At 34.4% G+C, this 16,930-nt stretch overlaps 1 protein-coding gene across 2 annotated transcripts in view; it reads left to right on the forward strand.

The window, feature by feature from the left end:
* The window catches only part of CDH9 (cadherin 9), a 130,213-nt gene that overhangs the window by 37,511 nt on the left and 75,772 nt on the right, over positions 1-16,930 (forward strand). For both annotated transcript variants that reach the window (XM_025436371.3, XM_049109410.1), the window contains exon 2: positions 11,035-11,311. In XM_025436371.3, coding sequence (XP_025292156.1) covers positions 11,084-11,311 — 228 coding nt within the window. In that variant the 5' untranslated portion in view covers positions 11,035-11,083. The remainder of the gene's footprint in view (positions 1-11,034; positions 11,312-16,930) is intronic.

Raw genomic sequence — 16,930 nt, forward strand, 5'->3', positions numbered from 1 at the left:
ACCTTTTCCTCCCCTTCCATTCACTGAAGTCATTTCAAACATTTGTAATAAGTTAAATTCTCTTGTCACAGTCTGCATTCCATCTTGGGGCTCCAGCCCCCAACTTCAAAGTGATTTCCTCCTATTTGCATGCATTACAGTTCACTCTATGTTGTGAAGCTGTGTGGGTTTTTGACAAATGTGTAATATCTTACAGAATTCACTGCTCAGAAGTTCCTCTGCTCACCAATTCATCCCCACCCCACTACCCCTCCTCCCAACCCAAACCACTGGCAACTGCTCATCGTTTTGCTGTCCTCATGATACAGGAACTCTGGGTTCTTGCTCACAAGGTCAAAGAATGAGTCTTGTGGACAAAAGAGAGTGAGTAAAAGAATCGAAGTTTATTAAGTGAGGATACGGAGAAAGCTCACAGGACTGAGAGGGATCCCGACAGCGTTGCCACTCAGGGCTTGTAGGGTCTTTTCTTGAAATCTAACCAGGAACCTAAATCCTTTTAACATTATCTATTGACATCACCATTGAGTAAGGACTAGTGATAACACCTTCAATGGCTTACTTCCCTTTTACGGTCAGGTAATTCTTTGTTGGTTACAAGTAGCTGTTATAACAAGATCCCACATCTGGCACCTGGAACAGATGAATTTTGGTTTATCTCTGGTTTTCTTTCATCTTCACATTTTTGGGATTTTTGTGATCCTGATTTCTTGGCCCCCTGCCTATCCCTGCCTAGCCGCATTTGTCCCTAACTCACTCACAACTTTGCCTATTCCAAAATATCTTATACGTAGTTTGAATTGATCTGTATATAGCCTTTTCCGGCTCGATTCTCTCACTTAGCACTATTTATTTAAGTTTCCTTCCCCCCCCCTTTTTTTGGTGCTTGATAGTTCATTTTATCTCTGATCAATTTTCTAGCTAGCAAATATAGCACAATTTGTTTATCCACTCCCCTATGTATTGTACCACTCTCAACCTGCCCATAACCAATATTGTAAATGGACCAGGCCCTGTGATTCTTATGATAAAAAGGCGCCCTAAGCAGTAACCATCTGGAAACTCTTAAAAGAAAAAAAAAGGAAAGAAAAGAAAGAAAGAAAGAAAGAAAGAAAGAAAGAAAGAAAGAAAGAAAGAAGAAGAAAGAAAGAAAGAAAGAAAGAAAGAAAGAAAGAAAGAAAGAAAGAAAGAAAAGAAAGAAAGAAAGAAAAAGAAAGAGAGAGAAAAGGTTTAGTCCTTGCCACTCCTGTAATGCACAAGGGATACCTGGGCACACACCTGGTGGGGAGGAGGAAAAGGTGGATGGGGTGGAAGAAAGTAGAGCCACTGAGGTTCTGCATTTATTGTGGTTGACAGCGAGGGCCCAGGGTTTCTCAGGGTCACAGTTTATTGGTGAATTTAAAATATAATATCAGGAATTTAAAGCTCTTCAAGAGAAAACAAGCAGCCTAAATGATCAGTTATCTAAATCAAACATCATCTCTAAAACAAAGGATCCTCAGAGGAGTGTGAGGGTTCATCCTGTTCCTTATCTAGTCATGTGACTGGCAATGTCATTATTTGAGATAACCATAGTTGATATGGATATTCACATATTTCCTTACCAAAAGAAAGAAAGAAAAAAAAAATAGAAAGGAAGAGACAGAGAGAAGGAAGGAAGGAAGGAAGGAAGGAAGGAAGGAAGGAAGGAAGGAAGGAAGGAAGGAAGGAAGGAAGGAAGGAAGGAAGGAAAAAAAGGAAAACTGTCAGGGCTTACACTACAATTTATTCATCTCCACCCTCCCACTCCCCTGGTTTTTAGAGATTATGAATAAAATTTTTATAAACATTGATGTGACAGTTTTGGTACAGACATTATTTTTCAGTCAATTAGGTATATGCCTGGAAGCATGATTCCTGGAATATATAGTAAAAAATATGTTTAGCTCCACAAAAGACTTTTTCCCAGTGCCTGTATCCTAGTGCATTGCTACTAGCAATGAAGGGAGTCCTTTTGCTCCACATCCATATCACTTTTCCATTAAGAGTTTTGTAAGAGCCTCTGGTTGTTTCATTTTGCGGTTTTCTAATGATAAAGGATTTTGAGAGGCTTTGTTTTTCTTTTTTCTTGTGTTGTGTTATGCTCATTTAAAATTGGTATAACCCTTTGGTGAGGTGTCTTTTCAGACTTTTTGCTCATTTTAATTGAGTTGTTTGTATTTGTATTATTGAGTTTTGCATGTTTTTCTGTATATATTAAGTATAAATTCTTTCACAGATATGTATTTGGTGCAGATTTTGTTTCAGATGATGCCATGTCTTTTTTTTTTTTTTTTTTTTTTCTCTTAATGGTGTTTTTCACAGAGCAAGTATATTCATTTGAATAAAGCCCATCTTAGCGGGCTTTTCTTTCATCAGTTATACTTTTCATGCTGTACCTAAAACTCATTGCTAAATCTGAAGTCACTAAGAGTTTCTTCTCCATTCAAGAAATTTTGCAATTTTTTACATATGTGCTGATGATCCATTCTGAGTAAATCTGTGTATAAAGTATATGTTCTGTATCTAGATTCATTTAAAAATTTTTCCAGTTGGATGTCCAGCCTTCTGGCAAAATTGGTTGAGAAAGTTATATTTTCTCCATTTTTTAAAAAGATTTTATTTATTTATTCATGAGAGACACACGGAGAGAGAGAGAGAGAGGCAGAGACACAGGCAGAGGGAGGAGCAGGCTCCATGCAGGGAGCCTGATGTGGGACTCGATCCTGGGTCTCCAGGATCAGGCCCTGAGCTAAAGGCAGCCATCCAGGGATCCCCACCTTTTCTCCATTGAATTGACTTTTGCCCTGTTATCAAATATTAGTTCGCTAAATTTTCATGGATTGAATTCTGTACTCTCTATTCTATTCAATTGATATCAGTGTCTATCCTTTTGCCAAAACCATGCGGTCTTGATCAATATCAATTATAGTAAGTTTTGAAATCATTTGCCAGTTTATTGGTTTGTTGTTGATGGTGATGATTTGTCTCCTCTATCATTTCTATAAGGTAAAGTACTTTGTTTAACTCATTGCTGTGTCCTCAGTGCCTAGAACAATCTTTGTAAATGGCATGATTTTTATCAATTTTGTTTGGACAATGAATGGATACATGTCCATAATTCATTTGTACTTCTTTTTAGATACTTCTATAAGTTCTCTATATTGTTACTGGTCTTGAAGAAAATTTCTTATATATTAGTGTTATTCACTTATTCTCCATAAAAATTGTTGTCTTTTTTTCTCCTTTTGTCATGTATTTAAGAAATTCACCAGACTGTGAGAAGCATGAGACTTGAGTTCTCCTCTATATCCTATACTAGCTTAATTGCTCTTTCCCATATAAAGTCCTTTCTTCATCTGATTTCCTACATTTTCATGGACTCTGTATTGTGCTCTGTGAGGTGTTATTATTTTGTTTGTGTGTGTGTTTTGCCTTCAGGTGAAAGTGTTATGTGTGATAAGATGGTGTGCATTCCCATAGGCTTTATTATAGCCCAATTTCATGCTGTGTATCATTTTCCCATATCAACTTTTAAATTTTTAATCGAGTTGCTAATATTTAAGAACACATTGACTAAAAATGTCACTATTGTTTATGATACTATCAAATTCTACCTGTCTCTCCCACACCAATAATACCTCATTAGCCAACATTTTTAAACAAGTCTTGAATGTGGACTGCTCTCACTTAACAGCCATTTTTTCCCTCTCTGACACTAACTAAAATGATTTACTTGTAAGGCAGATCTCCAAATTAAAATATATACACAAGATAATACTCCCTAAATTGTTTCATTTCCTCCCCCATCCTATTAGATTACAGGGGTGCATATGCTGAATAGATATAATAGGATTGGGGCAAACTCCAAAGGTTTATCTTTGTAGAAGAAGATTATTCAAAAGTTTTGAACCTCTGGATCCCCATTCAGGGGACCAATACTGGGTAAAACTTGCTTGTCAATTTCTTTTTCATTGAAATTTGATGGATTTTTCACATATAGAGAATCGTCATTCATTACTAATGTTCCTACTCTAGTTTCACTCTCGTTATAGATTGTGGTTACTTTTCTCAGATTCTGGAAATAGGTTGTTTACATCTCCTTATATAATTCTATATATTTTATATTTGTCTTTATATTCTATTATGTACAATTTTATTATTTTTATTTTGATAGGACACTGGCAAAACCTGATTCAAGAGTTTCTCTTCTGATACCAGTCTATACGGCAAATTTTTTAACAACCTAAAGCTAAATATTAAAAGCTGAGAGTTTACTTAATGTCAACTATTCAGAAATCCTTATGCAAACCTGCAGTTCATATTTCTTCCATCAATTTCTGTTTTTCTTGAGATCATTATATAAATTTATTAGGTAAGGGTAAAATCCTAAATTGCAATGTGACAATAATTGAATATGAGGTTTGTTGAAAAAATCAATAAATGATTTTAGAGACCTTAAATATATATTGAGGGGATCCCTGGGTGGCTCAGCAGTTTAGCGCCTGCCTTTGGCCCAGGGCCCAATCCTGGGTTCTCCGGATCGAGTCCCGCATCGGGCTCCCGGAGTGGAGTCTGCATCTCCCTCTGCCTGTGTCTCTGCCTCTCTCTCTCTCTCTCTCTCTATCATGAATAAATAAATAAAATCTTTAAAAAATAAATAAATATATATTGAATAAATAAAACAAACCAATAATCCAATTATATATGCATATGATTCATATTATAAAGAAATTCATATTTATAATCAGTGTAAGAATCATCAATTACTATGAAAAATAGTTATTTTAAAACGTATATCCCTAAATAGTTCCTTGATTATGTAAGACTCATAATTTTAATGTCTATTCAAATTCATATAATTTGTTCTATATGTTTCTCTAACTAAGCTGTCAGATTTGTCTCTCCAAATGATATTAAAAAAATAAAAAAACCCACAATAGTATTATGTAATGATTACTGGCCAAGGAATCAAACAATATGAAGATGACTTTTGCCCACACCATTAAGTAACTGGGTAATCAGAATCAGCTTTTTTCATCTCTCCAATCTTCATATATCTTACCTGGAAAAAGATGTAAATTATATGACCACATCCACATTTTTTAAAAAGATAAATAGGTTAATGTATATGGAAGTACTTTGTTGATTACAAATAGTAATAAAATACTAAAATTATCATATATACTTGTATTATATGTACATTTCATCTGAGAAACTGCTTAAAAAACAAGGTTGGAATTATGAAAATACTTTATCTGAGTTTATACTATAGGGATAAGAAATAATGATATAATCTTAAGTTCATATGTGGATTTTATATGCTGAACATCCTACTTAATTACAATAACGCACATTTTTTTGGATTCACAAATAGCCAGCAGCCATTTTTCTCAAATTCAATTGAAATATAATTGTTGGAACAAGAGAATAATAATAAAACAATTTTCAGTTTTTAAAGTTAACAAGATTCAAGTGAATTCCCTGATTACAAAATCAAAGTTAAAGCGAATTTAAAATATTGTACTTTAAAATGCATCTGATGGTATTTATTTATCAACAAAAATATGATTAAAATGCAGAACATTTAAGGCTGATAGAGATAATTAAGCATAGAAAATTTAGTAATCAGCTTGTTGCTATTGAATAAATAAAGGAATGGGAAGAATTTTTAATAAACCCCATGAGATAAGAATTACTAACTTTAAAACAAAATGCAATAAAAAACCTTTTATAATGTGTACTTTTGTCTAAAAGCAGAGGACTGTACTGGTGTTAAATTGGCCACTGGAGGGGTACACTAATATTTTCTAAATGTGAAAGAATTATGCCAAAATTTATGAGGAAAATAAAGAATATATTTAGTGAAAGGGATTCAAGTTTAAACGGTCTATAATTTATACCAATCATGTACTGAAGCTCATACTTAAGCCCACGTTATGCACATTTTTATGCATATTACTCTTATTTTGGAAATACAGATTGTAGTTCATTTGTTAGGAAAAAACACACTAGAGTTCTTTCAAAGGCACATTTCCTCCCAGTTCAGCTCTTTCTGTATCTCTATTCGCTTGTTTATGCAATGGGCCATTAAGGCAATCTCATTGGTGATCCCAGACTCAAACTAAGGATTATCCACTTAAGCATGAGTCGATTAACTAATTTCATAAATACATACTAAGTACCTACTGTATATCAATAACTATTTTATGCAGAACACAGTGATTTACAAAATATCTCAATACCGTATAAGTCACACCATAACTGAAGGAAGCAGTCAATAAACATGTAATTCACTAAATGAAAGACATCATTAAAATCATGGTGGATAATATGTAGGAAATAAATGGATAGTATAAAAGAAATCAATAGAGACCAAAATAGGATAAGCTATTTTTGAAAAAGTTGTTAAAGAAGACTCTTCAAGAAAGCAGAATATGATAGAGAGACTGAAAACAATAAGACCATTCCAGGTCAGATTGTGACTAAAGACCCTGAATTGGGTCTTGGTTAAAGCACGTGAAGGAAGGCCCAGGTGGGTGCATATGGAGTGATATTACTTAGTAGCAGTACAATTAATATCAGGAACATTGACATCAGTCCAACAGAGTTCAAATCCCGGATGTCTCCCATCTTTCCCACAGGTGACTACCACCTTGTGATATTAACAGATTACTTCAACAAGCAAAGCCTTAGTTTACTCTTTTGTCTAATGTTTTCATACCTTCCTTGCAGTATTTCTTTTTTTTAAGATTTTATTTATTCATGAAAGACACAGAGAAAGAGAGACAGACAGACAGAGACAGACAGACAGAGACAGAGACACAGGCAGAGGGAGAAGCAGGCTCCATGCAGGGAGCCCGATGCGGGACTTGATCCCGGGTCTCCAGGATCACGCCCTGGGCCAAATGCAGGCGCTAAACCGCTGAGCCACCCAGGGATCCCCCCTTGTAGTATTTCTGTGATGGGAGTTCAGGATAGTGTCTAGAACACAGAACGTACGTTAGAATAAGTGTTGGTTGCCAGTATCACAGATGTTAGGCCATTTCTGGAGCAGTGGAGCCCAATTCAAGGGCATACCTTGATTTATTTCTCAATTATTCTGTCTCTACTTACATAAACTTGGGCAAGTCATTTAACCTCTCTGTGCCTCAGTTTTCTTATCATCATAAGAGGCACTATAGAAACACCCATCTTAAAGAGTTGTCATAAATATATAAATTAAACTAAATTATATTAGTAGGACAGTGAGTCATTTTGCTTCCTATGATTAATATGCTGAAATGTCATTAGTAAGTAGAATAAAAATGACCACAAATAAGAAAAAAATTGATTCTTCATTTTTCTTTTTTTTTTAATTTTTTATTTTTTTGATTCTTCATTTTTCTAATAGATCATCTTTTCTCTGCTATAAGCAACACTCCCCAAAATGGCACAATAGTCTACTCAGGTCACAAACTAATAATCCAGAAGTTACATTTTATTTGTCTTTTTTTTTTCCACCTTCCATAATTAACACATGAGACAGTAGTATATACTTTTCTTGACATATTCATATGTGGATTGTATTCACATCCTAGGTCCATTTCCCAAGAGTGGATCCTGAGGCGAGTATTTGTGTACAAGTTATTGGTTAATAAGTTGCTCGCAGGTCAGGAAGTGAGAGGGAGCATGGGAAAGCAGTATAGAAGCAAGAATCCAAACAGGTTATGATTTTTTGAGGTTGCAGCCTCAGCATGATTCTGTGGGGGAACTCTGGAATGTAAATAAAGTGTGGATTTCCATACTTCTGCACCTGTTAGACAATGGCTCAGGGATTTCATGGGAGATGACTGTAAACTTGTAGGCACTTTAAGCCCCCTGTGCATGTGAGCAAACTGGCTCCAGTAGCCCAGGGAAGTCCTCCAAAGAGAGTTGCAGGTGTAGGCCATTAGAGGCGAAAGCATGCAAAACTTATAGCGCATGTAATGTGTGCGCGCATATTAAAGAATGAAAGAGACCCTGAGCCCAGTATCAATGTCCACTGCGGACCACTTCTCTATAGGCCATTGCCATCTGTCTCTTGATTAGAGAGATAGACTCTAACTGACCTCCCTCCTTAACCAGATCTCTTGTCTACCCTCCAGCTTATTTTCCACTCTGCAGTCAAATTGATCTTTTCTAACTATTTAGTGTCCATATTTTCCAACTGATATCCATTGCACTGAAAATGAATGCAGATTTTTTTCCTCTAGCTTATAAAGACCTACAGGATCCTGGCTTCATCTACTACAAGTGGATTTTTCTGCTTAAAGGCTTCCACCCAGAGTGGGCATTGGAATTAGAACAGACCACAGGAAATAAAGAACGCTCTCCAATTTCTCTTGCAAGAGTGGTCAGTAAGGATAATGATCAGAAGACATCTCCCAGTGGGGGGAAAGAAACAGGTGACCAGTGTGGTCTACTAAGGAGTTTGTTGCATTTTATCAAAGTGAGATACCAGCTGTTCTTGAGATTCTCCAGTTGCCTATTTTCCCACACTACACCATCACTGTTTCACCAAAATGCAGGGCATGTTCTGTGCTCACGGCTCTAGAGGGTTCGTTGCTTTTGCACTTTTTCTAAGCACTTTTTGGCATTGTAGTTTTCTGATACTTATTTCAGAGCCTTACATTTGTTTGTGGTTCGATTTACAGGATTATAAATAGCCACATAAAATTTGATAAAAGGTAAGATTCACCTGAGATTTCAGAGTCAAAAACTAATATGATTTTGATTTCTCTCATTTTGGAACGTGTGGATTTGGGACCATTTATGTGTATTTGGTTAAGTAAGAATTTTTTTAAATAATAGGTATAAAAATTAGATTACATACATGCTGACAGAGCCAATAGCTCTGGACCATAGCAAGCATCCACACTATTATCTGCCAACCACCATTCTCTATCTGATAAATATATATATATATATATATATATATATATATATTTATATATGGCTATAGTGGAAACAGCAATGGTTGATGATGATGATGACATTAACATTTGGAAAATTTGAATGTTAGGACTACACTGACTACTTATATTATCTTTTGTAAGACATATTGTTTAAGGCTGTGTGTCTAAAAATTAGTTCCTAAATACTTACTACTTGTACATTGGTCAGATGACTTAAAATTCATCCCACCTCAATTTTCTTGTAGGTATATGTTCTTGTATAAATAAAATAAAGTCCTTGTGATACAAATAGCTATTACTTTGTATTGATTAAAGTTCAACATAAAATTAATAACTACTTTGTGAGTCAGGTATTAATTATTCTCCTTTTATAGGAAAAAGTAGTTTGAGACCAAGTAAATATCCCCAAATCTCACAGGTAATAAGGGATAAAGCCAAGCTAGAAGCATGTGTTTGACCTTTATGCCTTGATAACAACAGACTCCAGAGATGTGTGGTCGGTCCAGTGTTGGGCATCTGGCCTAAGCCAGGTAAATTAAAGTCCATTCCCAGAATTTTTCAAACTCAGATTAGAAAATACTATCAGTAGTTTTCTGGATCGGAAGATGTTAAACCTGAACTTTATATATTTCTATATCCCACCAGGTTGAGGAGGCTTAGTTGAGAGCAAGAGAAGAGAGAGGAGTGAGCGAGAGAGAATAGTACTAAACAGCCGAGCCCCTAATTCTTGTTTTTATGAGCAGGAAAGGCCCAGTTGCCTCTTTGTGCCTTTCATTCCTTTCTTTCTACATGTCACTTGATTTTATAATCCAATGAATTCTTTTTTTGCCTATACTAGTTTGAGATGGGTTTCTATTGCTTACCAAAATCATTATCGTCACCAGTAGCATTATTATAATTTTACATCTTCTGAATGAAATGTTTCACAAATAAAACCAATTTTTTAATTAATAAATTAATTCTGGAATACCAAATGAATTACCATATTTGCTTTTTTTTACTTCAAGAAAAATCAACTTACCATCTTGACTGAGAGACATTATTTGCAGCAAAATTCTGCATCAAGTTATCCCATAGCTGAGACCCCATATGTAATTTTAAACTCATACCAAATTTATGTTCTCATTTTTCCTATTATTTTAGGAAATAAATGTTTGGGTTTTTTTAAATTATAGGGTAAAAATGTTTCCATTTGGAGCATACTTTCTTCAGACTCCAACAAATTTGATTAACTTACTAAACTGTTAGAAAAAAATATAGCTATCAATCATAAAGGATCAACATAGTATGGTGCTAGGTATTGTAAGACACAATCCAAAGTACATTTGGTATAATTTAATTTGCCATGAGGGAAAATCTTATCATGTTACAGAAGAACACGGAAGAGGAAGAGAGGAAGAGGAGGAATGAGGGAGGAGGAAGATTTGGAGGAAGAGAAGAAATATTGTAAACGTTAATAAAATGTGCAGAAAGAACAATGTAATTTAAAATATATAAGCTCATATATATGTATAATTAACAAATATACTAATCTTAAAGACTTTAGGAACACTCAATATAATCTTTGGTATATTGTAGGATTTAATTTTTTTCAAATACTTAGTATTTTAAATTATAAATATGTTCTTATTTATAGGCTTCAATATAGTGATGTTAAAGTCAACTGTTAATTTTGTTTAATTTATTTGTGCTACATGTCTCCTTACCTAGCCATGTGATATGTGAGGTTTTAATGATAGTTCACTGATGTAACATGGAAAAATAATGTACATATACTATATTGTCTGCAAAATTGTATATGTTAAAGATTTTATTTGAGGGAGAGAGAACAACAGAGAGAGATTGAGTGGGAGGAGGGGCAGAGGGAGAAGCAGACTCCCCATGAGAGCCTGATGACATGGGGCTCAATCCCAGGACCCTGGGATCATGACCTGAGCCAAAGGTAGACTCTTAACCAATGGAGCCATTCAGGCACCTCTATTATTCATAAAATTTTAATAACATTTAGATAAGTTTTATAGTTTACAGGTTATATGAAAATGAAACACAACCCATAAAGCATTTTTCTCCCTCTACTCCTCAGGGGAATCAGATCGTACATAGACTTTGAGATCCTGCTGAACCTGCTTATAATGAGGACTTACTATTGCCTATCAGTATTCATCTGGACCTATATGTTTCATACAGTGGATGCTATCCCACTACAAGAGAAAGCTAATAGTGATTTACCAAGCAAAAGTGTGGTGGATCTGACAAAAGATGACGGTAAAATGTTACATCGCACCAAGCGTGGCTGGATGTGGAATCAGTTCTTCTTGTTGGAAGAGTACACAGGTACAGATACACAATATGTTGGCAAGGTAAGAGTTGTTTAATGATAAATCTAGGAGCTGAAAATCATAGCAACTTATTTATTTTTTTTAGCAACCTCCCATGCTGAATATTTAAAAGAATGATTATTTAAAAATTTTAACTAATCATGATGTGCCGAAGGCATAACACTGTATGCGTTTGCAGGAGGCTAGAATGGGGAATGTGATTTCTTCAGGTAGCTAAATGTCGGTCAGTATCCATAGCAAGCCTCAAAATAAAATGTCATATGTAGACTTGAGTCATTATTAATCAGCTCTATATGATTTAAGTTTATGTGTGTGCATTACAAGATTTTAAAACTTGTCTTTGAAATTTATGGATAAATAATAACCTAGTGTGCTACGTCAGGCAAAAAGATACAATAATATATTGAAAATTATATTGGTCTGTACTAATAAACAATTTATAATCTGAATAGTATACTGTGTATAAGGACAAGTAACAATTACTTCTATCTAGATGCTCTGCTTCTTAATATCAAGCTGAACCACTTCCTGCCTATAATCTAGACCAAAGGATTCTAGAAGGAGAAAGAAAACAGAAGAAGAAGGCAGTACCTTTTTAACCTTTAGGAAAGTTAAAACCATCCTAGCAGCAGCAGCATCAGGTGCTCATTAGCACTCTGGAACAAATGAAATAGAGAATATGTAACTTTCCCTTCTTATATCCCACTTTGAGAAAACACATTCATAACTTTTCTCTTCCTGTTTCTTCTCTGTCTCAAAATAGATGACATGATCTGATGTCCAGAATTTTCTATTATTATTTATTATCAATAATATTATTAATATTATTTTATTATTCTATTTCTATTCTATTGTTCTATCTTCCCCATACCAGTCTCACTCATATCATTCTATATACAGGACAATTCCTTTATTCACTGCATTGTCCCAGGTATGTGCCTAATGCGGAGATACTTTCAAATTCTTAGAACAAAATAAACAATGATGGCTACTCATATTGCCCATAAATCATATGTACTGTTTTCTTGATTCTCTGCACATGATACTAGAAGTGACTGCGATGGTCTGAGTATTCTTTGACTTGCTGGTAACACAAGGCAGGTAAGATAGAATAGGACAAAAATAAAACTATAAAAAGTACCTGATATCACAAAAGTCATGCCAATTGCTTTTAAACCAGAAATACATTTATTCTGTAAAATTGCCAAAATCTTGATCTAATTTTTCATTTTGTGTGTGTGACAGTGTATTTTTTTCAAATGTAGCTTCTTTTATCGGAAGCCTATTATTTCCTCTTCTTTTGATATCTCTCTCCTCTGGTTCCATGGGTCATACTCATTTTGCCCCATATAGTACACTTGCTGATTCCTTTTTCCCTCTTATTTTTCCTCAGGTTAGTCATAGGGCATCACCCTGCATCCCTCATTTAACATCACTTTCCAAAGTATAGTTAATAACTAACATCAGGATATTTCAAGTTCAACTGACAAATGTTTGTGTCTAAGGACTTGAAATTGCCTCATGATTCTTTTTCTAAGACAGTGAATAAAGGACACATCCAGTTCACGAGGTCTCACATAGAGGGTTTCATCCTTGGAGATTCACAGATGCAGAAGAATAGCCACAGATAAAGAGAGATACTCAATTGCCACGCGATCAAGGCTCTACTACAATCAGTTATTTTTAGCTGTAAACAAAAAAGCTTCCAAAAAAAAAAAAAAAAAGCTTCCTTCTAAGAGCTGATTATGCAATGATTAACAGACACCGTTACTGCATGACATTTTAAAATATACACTATACATTAGATCTTTTTGTACCACCCTGCTTATTTTTAACTAGTTCAGTAATCCATCAAAAAAAAGGAACTAAATGTGTGCATAGTTTTATTTAATTAGTTTTCATAAAATATTTTATCACTTGTCTTTGGAAAATAACCCCCTTTTTTTTTTAACTCATGGACATAAATTAAGGTGTTCAGTTTTTTGTGCCCATTTATCCTTGACAACCGGATTATGAGCCAAAGGTGTAAACACATTATAATAAGAAGAATTTTTGTCAAATGAAGAAAATCAAAATATATGTCAACTGTTTTCATATTATACTTGGAAGGCAACACATGTATGAAAGAGAAACTTCAACAAAATAAAACACCTGTACTGCTTTTGGGGGAAAAAATGTTATCTCTGTTTTGTAATAGGGCCTTGTCTTAGATGTACCATGCATCATATATTTAGTTTACTCTAAAAGTGGGCTTCCAAATACTTAGTGCTCATTAAGTTCTTAAAGCTCTACAAACTCTCCTAACCTATTCTCCGGCTTTTGAAATCATTATTTATTTACATATGTAGAGACTAACTAGACCTTTACAACTCAACTTGATCAATTACTTGAGTTCTCCTGAGTACTCAACTTTTCGAATGCCACACAGATTGCGGTTTTTTGACCACATTGTTCTGTTTGCCTAGTCTTGTCGGAGCCACTCCCTTGGCGACCTTCATGTGATGTAAAGACCTACCATATTTACCATGCACCATGATTCAAAGAGATTAGGTAGCATCTAATATAAAAGGATTTTCATATTTGTTCTTAGTTTTACAGGAGGTTGGGATGGCAGGCAATTTTAAGTCCTCTTTTAATTCATAGGTGATGTAAAATTGTATAAAGTTTTAAGAATATATAATCCTTGATGTAAAATTTAGAGTTTGATTCTGAATTTAAAGTAAGTGGTTTTAAAACAAATAAAGTAGTAGCAAAAATTTAATTAAATATACTTGTACGTGCACATAAACATGAAACTTACAAGGGTCACTCCTGGTTGTGCAGAACTTACAAGTTAATTAAACTTTCCAAATCTCAAATTCTTGTTAGGTTAAATTGTCACTAAGATTTCTTTAACTCCAAAATTCTGATGTATTCTATAGGATTGTCGATGGGGCTGCATTTGTGGGTAAGAAGAGCTAGTAAGAATTTAATAAAATTTGCATGTGGATAAATCTAAGGAAGTGGGATTGCATATGGCGCCCTATGCATATAAAACACACACACACACACACACACACACACACAGACTAGCCTAATAGGATGAAGTTAGGCCACTACTGTAAAAGGCCCAGAATTCCATGATGAGCTGTTTTTACATACAGCAAGGAAAGTGAATCCTGTTGAAAGATTTTGTACTAATTCATTATCAATGTTGCACAAGTGTGGGATGATCAGTTTGCTTTCATTGTCAGGATGGACTAGAGGAGCAATAAAATGAATTATGATAATGTTTTTATAAGCGAAAACTAGAAAATATTTTTGTATGTCACTTCAGACTTTTGCAATACAGGACAGGAAAGTGAGGAATGCCAAAATTAAGAGTGATTTCTGTATTTTATACTGGATTTAAATGTTTTAAAAAATTATAAGTAATTTTTGTTTTCCACAATAATGACATCTGAAGTTTGGTTGCTCGTTTTTGATGGAAGCTATCAGAGATTTATTCATTCTGTTTCCTGTACTGAGGGAAGTCTTTGGATCTTATTTAAGAGGATTACAAGGTTATGACAATTGCCATGTAGTTTGCCTGTAATTTGAATAGACATATATGGCTGAATTACTTAGGCAAAAGAGTAAAACTGCTTAAGAGTAGAATTTAAATAAATTTAACAAGAAGCATAGCAAAGGCTCCAACTATTCTATTAGAGAAACTTCATATGCATTTGATTTCTTTTTTTTTTTTTTTTTTTTGTTTTGCATTTGATTTCTTACACATTAGATCTAGATACTGAGGAATTGTCCTAAGGACAATCCAGAGGTGTTGTGGATTGAGAATTAATTGTTTGTGTGCCTATTACTGAGAATTGATACTTAATATAGAATGATTAAAATATATTTATTACACAGAGAAATACCAAACTTACAGGTATAGCATTTACTCCTTCAGAAGGAAAACATTAGTATCCATAAAATAATTTGAACTATCAACATAATTGACCATTATATTTTATTTTTTTTGAAGATTTTATTTATTTATTCATGAGAGACACAGAGAGAGAGGCAGAGACACAGACAGAGGTAGAAGCCAGCTCCATGCAGGTAGCCTGACTTTGGACTTGATCCCAGGACTTCAGGATCATGCCCTGGGCCAAAGGCAGGCGCTAAACCGCTGAGCCACCCAGGGATCCTTATATTTTAATTCAAAGCATTTGCTTTGCTCAGAGCCATCAACACCTCACTGTGGAACTGCCTATAACTAGGCACCATTTAAATACAATGTATTTTTTACAGGGTTAGCTCTAAATTTTTTACAGTTTTAATTCAAAAACTTTTACTATTCCATAGCTGAAATCATCATGAGTATAATTATAGAATCCCAGAATGGAAGAGGATTTTTAGCATTTATCAAACTCTCGGTTACAACGGTTGTACAACTGATTTAGGTGTTAACTAAAACAATGGGAAGCACAGGTACCAACTGGAAATTGAATAGGAGTCTGGTTTATATCGGATTGAGTGATGAAACTGTCTGATGACTCTTTTGTACTTACGGATATTGACATATGCACTAAATATTGATATTTCCCCAAAGCATACATAAAATAATGTACTCGGATAGGCAATGTTCTCTTAGGCTTTCAGAAAATGGCAGTTTGATGTGTACAGAAACAGAAATAAAGTCTCAAAGTTCCTGAAGGATGTTTGATAGATTTTTATAGTATATTATAGTGTATTTCAGAATCTAAATAAATTATCTTTATAAAGCTTTACTTGTGCTGCAGTACATGTGGCAGCTGTTTCAGATTTATGGGCACATTGTATCCCAAAATTCTCTTTATAGGTTAGTTGTTTAAAACTAAAAACACATGAGAAAAATATTAAGCATTAAGGCTAGGTTCTCTGGACAGTCTACAAAGGCTTATTTCACACTGAGAGCTCTAAAACTCCACTTTTATAATAGAGTGCTATCATTTAATTCTGACTGCCAATTCCTCCGTTGCTAGCACTATGTCACCACTTCACTGCGCCACGGCATTAGCGCACTAAATAGACTTTTTACTTGACTTCGTTATTTTTTTTAATTCTTAAAAAAAGTATTGCACGCTGTTTCTTGAATGATCTCAACCTCTTGGACAAAATATCTCTAGAAAAATAACCCAGATTCTCTTAAGTAGAATTCTCTAAGTGTTCAATATCATTCGTTGCCTGTTCCAGCCTGTCTTCTGTGTCCCCACAACTATGTAGCTTTAGCTCTAAGCAAGCTTTTCTTTTCCATATACTTGAATTCTATTTTATCAGGGTCATGGGGCTTTTTCAGAGAGTATTTCTAAACCCTTTCCCATCATTTCACCTCTTCTTCCTTTCATTCCTATCTCAAGTGCGTCCTCATACCAAAAAAAAAAAAAAAAAAAAAAAAGCCCATTGTCAGTCTCCCCAGCTAGAATTTCCTATCAAAATTATACCACTTATCAACTTATTTCTTCTCCTTCCAAACTTGCAGAAGATCATATCCATACTTACATATTCATCAGTTTTTGAAGAAAAAAAAAAAGAAAGAAATTTAAAAAGAATGAAATCTCCAGGAGGGTCTAGAGAGAGGATTATGAAAAATATTTTTTTTGGATTGTGAAAAATATTAAGCATAAGCATCATCTATTA

This window comes from Canis lupus, chromosome 4 (assembly GCF_003254725.2).
Source record: "Canis lupus dingo isolate Sandy chromosome 4, ASM325472v2, whole genome shotgun sequence".
Taxonomy (NCBI): domain Eukaryota; kingdom Metazoa; phylum Chordata; class Mammalia; order Carnivora; family Canidae; genus Canis; species Canis lupus.